Consider the following 12,018-nt stretch of genomic DNA (forward strand, 5'->3'; position numbering starts at 1 on the left):
AGTCGCTGCCGCCGCCAATTTAACTCCTTCTCTAGGACGAACCATCAACAGAATTTGTGACGATAATGCTGCCATTCTTGCAGCAAATGCCAAACTGAAAGCATCTTGTTCGCCGGGTCCAGATGGTGTTCCCTCGATTTTTGTCAAAAAGTGCATCAGCGGGCTTCTTGAACCACTTCGGTGAGTCTTCGAGCTATCACCCACTACTGGTACATTCCTTTTTGCTGGAAAGCAGCGCACATGTTTCCAGTTCATAAAAAAGGAAACAAATCGAACATTGACAATTATCGGGGAATCTCGTGTTTAAGTGCTGTATCAAAACTGTTCGAGCTGGTTGTGTTAGATCCTATTTTCTTTCACTGCAAACACTACATTGCAGATGACCAACACGGTTTCATGCCTAAACGATCGACAACGACAAACCTGCTCTCGTTCACAACATATGTAATGGATGGATTCGCTGACGGATTGCAAACCGATGCTATTTATATGGATCTATCTGCGGCCTTCGACAAAATCAACCATGATATCGCAATAGCGAAGCTGGACAAACTCGGCATTCATGGACAACTTCTGCGCTGGTTTCGTTCCTACCTCGATGGAAGGCAACTCCAAATCAGCATTAAGGACTGTCTATCTGCATCATCCTTCGCTACATCCGGCATATCACAAGGAAGCCATCTCGGTCCAGCAATATTCCTCCTCTACTTTGATGACGTCAATTTCACATTACAAGGACCCCGCCTTCCTTTCGCCGACGACATGAAAATTTTTCAACAAATACGGGATAAAACCGATGCCGAGCTTCTTCAGAGGGAACTGGACAGCTTTAGTACGTGGTCCCGATCAGAAACACATAACAAGAATATTTCAAAACTATATCTCCCGTTGTTACTTGTTATAATTTTCTGTTATTTTAACTACTAACGAGACCAAATTTATAACACGATATGTTACGAAAATTGCATTCTGTTATAATCTTGTTATTTCATTCTGATCGGGGTGTGATCTAAACAGAATGGTTTTAAACCCGAGCAAATGCTCAATCGTTACCTACACGCGGAAACGCCAACCGACTCAGTTTAACTACCATTTCTTCGGCTCGAGCATTCCAAGACACTCTCACATCAAAGATCTCGGAGTCATCATGGATTCGGCATTAATATTCAAACCACATACGTCATACATCGTGGATAAGGCATCACGACAGCTTGGGTTCATCTTCCGAATAGCGAAAAACTTCAGGGACGTATATTGTCTTACATCGCTTTACTGCGCGTTGGTCCGCTCAACGTTAGAATATTGTTCAGCTGTTTGGAATCCGTACTACCAGAACGGGATTGACAGAATCGAGGCTGTCCAACGCAGGTTCATACGCTTCGCCCTTCGTCATGTCCCATGGCGAAACAGATTTCAGCTGCCGAGCTATGAAAACCGTTGCCAGCTAATGCACCTCGATACACTCAGCATTCGGAGGGACTGCTCTCGAGCCCTGTTCGTCTCGGACTTACTCTCTGCCAGAGTGGATTGCCCTACAATCCTCGGACGCCTGGGTCTTCAAGCCCGCGTTCGAGCTCTACGTAATAACTCCCTTCTGCGAGTTCCGTTCAGGAGAACCAACTATGGTTGCCAGCGCGGTTACCGGACTCCAACGAATTTGTAACAGTGTGGCGACGGCCTTTGACTTCAACCGGACGCGGAATGCGATAAAAGTGAAAATGTCAATTTTAAAATGTAATTAGTTTAAGCAACCACCATTGGGGCCAAGGGGCCTGTTGGTGAAGGTAATAAACATAAACATATACTGCTGAGTAATATTTGTTGTTCAAGAAAAAATGTTGGAGCTGGAGAATAGATTTTGTGCACAATATGGAAGCGGGCTGCAATGACTTCCACCATTTTTTTTTATTCCAACATGGCAATTCATAATCAGGTCGATACTATATACTTGGATCTCTATCTGAAAAATTAGAAAATAACGAGTCATACAGTTTGATCAACTTGTCGGGAGTGCCTCAAGAGAGCAATCTAGAACCGTTGATTTTTTCGTTGTTTTTCAATGACGTTTGTTATGTTATACCTCCAGGTTGTAAACTTATATACGCTGATGATCTCAAACTATTTCTCATTGTGCGGTCAATAGAATATTGCATGGAACTACAGCGACAATTAGATGCTTTTTGTAATTGGTGCAATCGAAACTTGCTGGTTCTCAGCGTATTCAAGTGCTCCGTAATACCTCTCACACACAGAAAAAATCTAATACTCTAGAGCTACACCACCTCTAGGGAATATTTTAAGTTGGAAACAGTTTTCAGAGACCTCGAAGTACTCCTGGACTCATAACTGACATTCAGAAATCATTACTCTAATGTGATAGCACAGGAAAATAGAAGTCTAGGCTTTATTATAATAATCGTCAAAGAGCTCACTGATCCAAATCTCAAATCGCATAACTTTTTAAGACTCGAGATTCAGTGCACCAAGTAGGGTCAGAACGAACCCATTAGGGCAACGTGTAATGTTTTTAATAGTGTTTTTGACCATTTTGACTTTTCTGTATCTTGTGATGTTTTCAATAATAAACTAAGAACGTTGCCTTAGATTTTAAGATTCAATTTTTGTAATATTTCTAATTTTTGTTCTTGTAATGATCTGTACTATAAGATTAGGTTAAATTGTAGTGTGAAACCATTGTAATCTGGTGTGAAAAAATTAAAAGATAATGGGTTTTTACGCCCATTTCAGGATTGCTTCTGAAGTACATCCTGAAATAAGCTTTTCCCATTCAGGAAATATTTCATATAGACCACACAGTACAGATGAAAAATAAGAATAAATAAGTAAATAAATAAATTAAAATATAACCAAATAAAAAGAAGAACTTTATCTTCAATATTTTTGGTCCAGTCGGCTAGAACTCGGCGACATAGGAATACTGCATGTGGGTAATTTAACATAATTGAGAACATCCGGTTTGATTACTTGTACTTTGTGCGATGTTGAAGAATAATGTCTCATATTTCTTCTGTATGATGCTGCACCGTGGCGGTTGATGTTAAGTATTGTCGTACCCATTCGTCTGTTTGTGACTACCAAGAACCCTGTTTACAAGGACGGTGACAATTGTCACAATTAAGAGAGGTGGGATCAATTTCATTTGAGATATGAAAGAACTTCTACCCTTCTTCTGTTCACAACGATGTTCGAGTCACGAGAAAGCAACCAATAATTTTCTTCGTCAACCCATGGCATTATAAATCTTTATTATTGCTGTAATATAAGTGTCATATTATGAGTTTCTATTGGTGCTCAAAACAAGCGACGTGCGTGAGGTAATCGCGAATCAGAACTGTAAGCAAACGGGATATCACAGAAAGCTTTACTACTAAGAATTATCCAGTATGATCAAAATCAGTATAATGGTCATCACTTCTAAAATAATAGCATACTTTTTAGCAAAACAGCTTCTGGCTGAATAGAGGTCGAGTGTGCACGTGTCACTCCATGATCCTCCCTGGAGCCGCCAGTCGCTGTACTCCAGAGTGATATGCAGATATGATATGTCGGATTCGTACCAAAGCAAATAACCCGTCCAAAGTGTCGAGCTATCGTAGAGATTTAGCAATCATAGTGGATAAATACTCGACAAACATATGATTACGGCCTAAAAGCCAACTGTCAAAATCCATTTTGAATGGAAATTCCGCACAAACCGTTACACGCCAATCACAGATGTTGGTAGTAAACGAAAGAGAAAAGTTTTCTCTTTCATAAACTGTTGTGAACTGTGTTCAGCTAGTAACGGTTTGTTCGGAATTTCCATTGAAACTGAATTTTGACAGTTGGCTTTTAGGCCGTAATCATGTGTTTGTCGAGAATACTACTTTTTCCTAAAGGCTAGTTTACAGTTCGGAAAACGTGTCACGGGATTTGGGTCCCTGTGTATTTTAAATGGAGCTCGGGATTTCAAATCCCGTGACGGGAAATAAGTCTACACAAAAATGACAGTTTTCATGAAGTGTAAACCCAACCGCGGGAAACATCACGGGATTTTAAAACTCTCCACACAGAAATCCGTCCGGGAACAATTCAACACAAATTGTTTCCGACGGGGAAAATAGTATTTTTATAAAGTTTACAATTCGCTGCAAGTTTGATACTGTTTGTATTTTTAAGAAGCAGCAGAGTTTTTGGTTTGACAGTTTGGAGAGATCTCGGCGGGAAATTTTCCCTGATCAAATCCCGACGCAAATCCCGTGTGAAATCCCGCGATCCATTTCCCGAACTGTAAACTAGCCTTAACGACGCTAAATCCCTCTGAAAAAAGACTCGACACGTCAACCGTTTGTTTACCATTTATCTGTCAGTGTTATTTCACGAGCACGAGACCTGTCAATGGACCTCGTTCCAAAAGGATTCGATTGGAATGACACTTACAGATAAATAATAAGAATAAGATAGAGATGGCGAGTCTATCCAGAGAGATACAGCATCTTTACTTCTGCCGTTTTCTATAAAGGTTTATTCGTGTGGCTTTCGCTGCACAACCTAGGATTGAACTGAGACAGCCTAAAAAGTGGCCATCTTGGAAATAAAAGAAAGCAGTTTTACACAATTGACATGACCATTGATTAATTTTCATGATGCTTATGTCAACGGTGCGGTGCGTTTTCAAAGAAGACCGTTTATTAAGGCTGTCTCGGTTGAACCTATACAGCAATCAGAATCAAATCTCTGATTCATCTTTGTGATAAAGCGGAAATCTTCTTTTCCTTTCCGGTCAACTCAGCTTTGGTGCTGCTATTGTTTGCGATGTTAATTACATAACCGAAGAAAGAAAAAAAATCTTCCGTAAAGTCATCCTTAGAATAAAGCAGTATGCGCCAAACATTTCTTTCTCACACGAACTCAAACTCCATTTCCATCTCCCAACGGGGATATCGTTTGTTTACCAGAAAAAAAAACAATTTTCCCTGATGGCACCTGCCTGCATGAGCGGGGACTTCGCTTGAAAAATGCTGATGGATAAAATAGAAAACAACAACCACAATACACAATTCCTCATGCAATTGCACTTACCTAGCTGCTAAATCACGATGCACTACATTCATTTGCTCTAGATACTTCATACCGGAGGCTATTTGTGTTGCGATGTAAATTAAACATCCGTAGCTGTGGGGACAGAAATAAAGAAAAAAAAATAGAATGAAAATTGAATTAGAAATAATGGTGTTTGCTCTATTGTCTGTGTGCTATCTTGGCTCGGATCTGAAACAGAGTTCAGTGTTGAATCCTTTATTTATTTACAATACACGTCTGGGTTAGAGTCGGAAGTGGGTAGGAACAGAAAAACGAGAGAGCACTTGAAATTCCTTTGTGTTGGCTGTGAAAATTAAACTAAAGTCCACAGCAATAATATCTGGACAAACTTTGGTCGTGCCAGGTAGAGGTAAACGCCGCACTAGAGACTATGAAAGTGAAAGGAATCCACATTCGCTAGTTGCACTAATGCGATTACACTATCTCGATTGTTCCACTTTTCCAGAGTATTCGGAGGTCTTCCTCGGTGTCGTAAATTACTTTAAATAGTTAACGGCGGAATCCAGAGAATTTATAAACCTAATTTTATTGCAAACAGTATGTTCTTCGCTCTGACTTGCGACATAGCCAGGAAATTGTTATTCAAAGCGACACACCACGAACCTTTCCGACCTACATAGGGCGAGGCCCGACTATAGCAGCGGTGGAATTCCACTATCCAAGTCCTAAGGTATCTCTGCTGAATCACGTTTCGGCACACGGAACGACCAGGGCGAGAGTTCGTAATGGTAAAATAACAGCATTGCTACACTCTCCATCCCGAGTGGCTTAAGGTTATGTAAAGTTCGCATCTAAGTCACCGTTGGCGTATTCAAAGCCATCCTTTTCCTCGACCGACCGACATGCAAAACTAAGCAACCAGGATATAACTAAACAACCCGACACTCAAGCTGAATGCGAGCCAAGCTTACGGTTCACATCATTGCCAGGCTGGGTCTGAACCGGAGATCCTGAGCCAACAACACACACACATTCACACATACATGCCTAGGCGCTTCTTCTACTGCCTTGCAAATGCAATATGGTAGAGTTATTATTCTCGTATTGCACTCTTGTTTTAACCTACATTGTCATCCCACCAGCCACCAACTAACGCAGAACTCACAGAAGGGACTTTCGTTTCCAGGGAATGGCCATTATGGCCCGCTTTACCATCAACTCTACTATGGTGGGGTGAAGCTGACATGTATATGTTGGGGATGATATTATCCTTTTTCACTTAGGCCCCAGCCTAGAAGATGTGCCCACGAAACAGCTCATTTGTTGTGTGAGACTGAGGCGCACTGAACCAACGCCACCGCCTCGTTGTTGGTTGTTGGCTGGAAGGAATATTGAAATTCTCTTGGTTGCAATAAAACTCCTCACTCGAAAGAAACCATCAGCCGTGCTGGGGAAGGCGAGCCGCTACATAAAGATATGCATACGATCTAGCTGTGGATTTTCTGCTTCGGGGTTTAGCGTAAAGTGAAGAGAATTTCGCCCTGAGTATTGTTATGGTTAAATTACAAGATTAGCCTCCTTGTGCCGGGAATTTCAGAGCGTTATTTCGGTCATTTCTATCAAGGCTGATATTTTAGTCGTTAGCAACTGTCTGTCAGTAACGGATATCGCCTCCTGTCCTTGAATACTACGAACTGTACGTTGAAATATTAGTTTTGTATCTGGTAGACGCCTGATCCCAATCAACAATCCTATTCGGTTTTATATCAACCGAATAGTTTTGTAAATGATTAAATTGGCCTCTGCGGAATATGGTACAACATAATTGCATTAGCCCATTGTAATGCGCACATGTTTTCATTCCTTAATTTGCCTACTTATTTACGAGAAGCATCAGTTTTATAGCTTACTGTAGAGGCCCGATGAGAGGGGGGGTCAGCCAGGGCAATTGCCCTGGGGCCCGGGTCGTATTTGGGGGCCCGCGTTTTTACCCGGTAGATGGGCGAACACGTCCGGTATTCATAGAAGTGCAATAAAAATATCAATAGTATTTTTTTGTAATCATTTGTCTTATTAAATTATTGTATGATGGAAGCGTAAAAAATGAAAACTTTATTTGATAGTTGACATTTGTTAAAACAAACGTTCTTAAGGAAATTGTCTACTTTGTATACAAGTTAAAAAAAGCGAGTTTTATTACTTGAATCGAGGAATACACTACGAAATATTGAGAAGCCAATTCAAAGTATGTTTGAAGAAAGCAATAGAGCGTCAAACAGGAATGCGAGCGCACGGACAAACGCATCCGTCCTCTTCTACGTTCTCTTCTTTGCTGGTTGTGCTGGTTGTTGGCGTGGAGATAGTGGGCGTGATTGTTGTTGAGTGAATATTTGTTCCTGTCAGAGCCGTAGATATTGGTTACGTATAAAGGAGTTGGTTTGTACGGAAGCATTCTCACCATAAGAACAACGTTAGGGACATCCGGGAAAATGTGAAGTTTCAGCTGTTATGAAAAGCACTTCTCCGTATCTTGACATCAATTTGTTAATCACGATGTCAGGGGTGTGTGGAGATAGTTCATGTAAGCGTATCTCTGCACGTTTAGTAATTGTTTCACTTCTCGAGTAGCTGATCTTACAGGACATTTCCAAAAATCAATTCGTCTGCAGTCGTTTTTACTGTGTATCTATAGCGGAACGATTTTTAGTTTCTACTCTGGGCGAGATGAGAAGATATACTGAGCTTAACTAACCGTTGAATAAAATGGTTAATTTTTATATTTTTGTATTGTTATAGCACGTACTAGTATTTTCCCTCTAAAAATGCATTGTGTTGAGATAGAACGGTGATTTTGGGTCTCACCAAAGATGCGTGTGATGTCTATAAGAACCCAATTATAATGTGCGAAATAAAGAAATCACATCAGTTCAGCTTATGCAACAGCAGCAGTGCTCAATTGCCTACTGTACTCACAGTTGTATTATTTCTGTCTGATTACTGTGTTCTGTGTCTAAATTGTTGTCGCGCCCCACATATTCTCACAGTTTATTTATGTAAATTGAAATTCTTTTTGATTTGATCATTTTAAACGAGAATTTTCAGCCTTCTCATTTTGCTAACAACAAGAACCAAAAACTGCTCCACTGCTACCAGCAAATAAAGCAATCCATGTGTCGCTTTGTCTGCACAGTAGAAGCAAAATATTATGTTCCAAGCTACTGTGTCGAAAAAAATGAGTGACGATTACAAGCAGAAAGTGGCCTATTGCGGTCAAAATATATTCCTATTTACTTTTCGAGACGTTCCTTAAGATCTAATGTTAAAAGTACAAATGGAGCTAAAGATGGCCAATAGGGGACATAGTTATATAAAAAAAAATGAAAGTAACTTTTTGGGTCCAATTTAGCTCCCAGAACAACTCTGCAAATTTTTAGCTCGATCGGTGAAACTTTATTTTTGCGCCCACGGTTCATAGTTTACATGGGATTTTGCATGGGGAAATCGTCTTTTTCAAAATAATTCTTCCAAGAGTCGCCCGTTACTTCCTAAAAATAAATAGATGTCTGATTTTTATATAAAATTTGTCAAGGAAACAATGTCTTGAAGACTGCGAAACGATCTGATGCTTGTGGAAAAAGTTATTAAGCAAAAACCGATTGATGCCCTGAAGATTGATGAAAATTTCACTTTTCATAGCTGCCGACGGTCGAATTATATACAATTTTTTTTAACTTTCTCTTATTATGTACAAAAGAAGCCTTAATTTATCTCTTAAATCTCTTGCGAAGTTGGTTTAGACACATTAAAAGAAGCTTAAAACAAACTTGAGTATAATTGGTCAACCAACAGCAGTGGTGCTAGAAAAAATGAATATTTTATCAATTTTCAGAGCATCAATCGGTTTCTGCTTAATAACTTTTTTCTCAAACGTCAGATCTGTTCGTGGTTTTCGAGACTTTGTTTCTTTGTTAAATTTACTATAAAAGCCATATAACGATTTATTTTCAGGAAGTAATGGGTGACTGCTGGAGGAATTATTTTGTGAAAGTTAATTTTCCCATATAAAGTCCCATGTAAACTTAAAACAGTGGGCGCAAAAATATAGTTTCTGGGATCGAGTTAAGAATTTGCACAGTTGCTCTAGGACCCAAATGGAACCTAAAAAGTTGCTTGGAGCTGGAATCTAATTTTTGTCCCACCCTAATGGCCAATGTTTACACCATACAATTTTACCATGTTAGACAAAGCGTGCTGATTATGTTCCAGACCATCAATGGAACAGAAGCGTTTGTTTCGCGAAACGAAATATATCCGCTCACTGTTAAAACACAAATTCTAAATCCCTCCGTGGGTTGGAAGTATTATTCCTGCTATTGTAGCACCTGCAGATCCTATTTTCCTTACCCCTAACCTTACCACTTCTAAAATCCTTCCCATCAGGAAATGAGGAAAAAACAATTCATGACAAGGCACAAATCTCCGATCTACATGAAGAATGTTCCATTTGAGCCAGACGCTACTGATTCCTGAATACCCACAAATTTAAAAACTTGTAACTATGCGGCAATTTTACCCTATTTGGATACCGTGGAATAAGAAGCTGTCGAAATTCGCCTGTCTGGCACGCTATCTGTAGATGTGGCAATATGAGTCAACCGGAGTCTAATAGACACTTGGAATCACGAGTTTCCCATGGCTGAAGAGATACTAACTCATACTGCACCAGACGAGTTAGGTTTAAAAGGGCCCGGCAGTAATACAAGCCTTGGGGCCCGACGCGGCTCTCGACGGCCCTGCTGTAGACGCCAAAACTGTAGATAATGTTTTTGAAGAGATGATTTTAATCTTCAAAATTATTATTTTCAAAGATGGGGTTCATTATACTGTAACATTTCTTAGAAAAAATTTGTAACTATTTTTAAACATTTATTTCAGTATTCTTGACTTAATTCATAACTTCTGAACGTGATCTTGTATACAAAATTTGGTGACGCATTCAACACATCACTCAAATGTACACCAAAAATCACTTTTCACGTCACTTTTTTATTTCGCTTTCCTACCTCATGTCTCCACGTGATTCTATTGATAACATTGGGTCTTTAGACTGGCGTCGGCTGGGTGCTACCCAGGGATGTAATGCACCTCAGAGCAAATAAAGAGTAGATTGAAAACGCTCTTTTCACTTTTCATGCGAACCACCGCTCTTCTCTTTCACAATAAACCTCTTCATTCCGATGTGTGTTGCTCCAATACGTGCATTCTACTCCTTGGCTGTACATTTCAAAGAGTAAAAATAAAGAAGTTCTTTAGTGTGAATCTTGGTTCCACGCGCACGGAGGTAGAGAAGGCAACCAAAAAGCATTTTAAAAACGTTCTTCATATCAAACTTTATCTGAATTATAGTTTGATTCGCCTTCCTACCTACTTGCCAGTGAGGAGAGGCACAAAAAAGCAGCAGCGTTCAGCGAACACTGAGTTGCCGCTGGGTGGGTGTATGAAGGAACTCTAATCGAAAAAGATTAAGGGGAAGCATCCTAGACAGACACTAAAATCTGAGCATTAAGGGAAGCATACTAGACAGACACTAAAATCCTTCAACGAAACGGTCAAGTTGTAATCCATGGCCAGCATTCCGGTTGCTACACGGTGTGCACTGATGGATAGCGCCATGGAGCAGAGTTCAAACAATAGGAGGCCCAAGTTTAGGAAGTACACATACAAACAAGGGAATCTCAAAATCGCTTGTTCTGACGAAGATACAACTAAGTGCCTGCAGGATGCCAAGGCTGCGATCAATCCCTCGGAAGGCGCTTCATTGGAAGCCGTTGAAGTGTCTAAAATTTCAAAACAAGCGCTTTTCATCGGCTATTATTCCGACAGCATCGACAGGTCCGATGGGAACGTTCTTCACCTGGTACAGAATCAGAACGACTGCTGCACAGAACGCCGGAGGGTCGTAAAACGAACCATGGTCCTTAAAACGGTAGAGCTCCTGTTAGCGGCAAATGAGGCTTGAACTACGTATTAGGAAAAGCTAGATTGTGCCAGTTGAAGAGTGACCCGGTCTTCGTGAAACGTGGGCGTTCTTGGCAAGCATGGACTGGAATAGCTCCTGTGGGTGACCCAACACGGAACTCCTCACGACGGAACGGACGGAACTCCTCACGACGCAACGGTGATGAGTGCATATGAAGTCCGTCGCACGAGCTATACACAAAAGCATCCTACCGTATGCGGCACATGAACTGATACTCAAGAAGAGGATTGCCTGCAAGGGCAAAGGTACGACAAGAGCTGAAGCAAATGCTGGGCCAAAGAAGGCTACTAGAAATCGAACAGTACACAGCCTGCGGCTAGTCGTCGACACATGAAGGGGACGAAGCATAGGCCCCAAAAATCGACGGCTAAAATAACACCATCAAATAAGCAGCATTCGCTGCATCTAAGTGAACCTCCACCACGCAAAAGTTTCCACAAGTGTCCTTACCTGGAGGTTCACCAAAGAGCGCCTAGACATCGCTCTTCTACAATAGCCATGGGAAAATAAACACAAAATTTTTGGCTTGAATTCCTCAGCTCAAAAGATAAAATATTGTAATGGTCAGCCAACTCCAAGAGCTGCAGTTTCGATAAACGGAGCTATAAAATTCTCTCCAATTACACGATTTATTCAACGAGACGCCGTTGCAACAACAGTGGAGGCACCGATGGCTAGGGGCAAGCAGGAGATTGTGATCGCATTCGCCTACTTCGCGTGCAATTAATGTTGCAGAAGGAGCGAAACATCTAAGTGTTATCGTAGACAAAAAGCTGAATTGGAAATCGCATCTGACCGCTGACCTGACTTCCGGAAAAGTTGGAGTCCCAATCCGAGGTTGGCTTACTGGTCCTACACGACCATCGTCAGACCATGATTAACTTATCCTCCATTGTGTGGTGGCACAAAGTTTAGCAAAAGACCGCCCAAATTAA

The 12,018-nt window shown here is 40.9% G+C and overlaps 1 protein-coding gene across 2 annotated transcripts in view; it reads right to left on the minus strand.

Moving 5' to 3' along the window:
- The window catches only part of LOC131682567 (discoidin domain-containing receptor tyrosine kinase B), an 840,338-nt gene that overhangs the window by 79,683 nt on the left and 748,637 nt on the right, over positions 1-12,018 (minus strand). For both annotated transcript variants that reach the window (XM_058964138.1, XM_058964139.1), the window contains exon 14: positions 5,083-5,175. In XM_058964138.1, coding sequence (XP_058820121.1) covers positions 5,083-5,175 — 93 coding nt within the window. The remainder of the gene's footprint in view (positions 1-5,082; positions 5,176-12,018) is intronic.

Source organism: Topomyia yanbarensis, chromosome 2 (assembly GCF_030247195.1).
Source record: "Topomyia yanbarensis strain Yona2022 chromosome 2, ASM3024719v1, whole genome shotgun sequence".
In the NCBI taxonomy this organism is placed as follows: domain Eukaryota; kingdom Metazoa; phylum Arthropoda; class Insecta; order Diptera; family Culicidae; genus Topomyia; species Topomyia yanbarensis.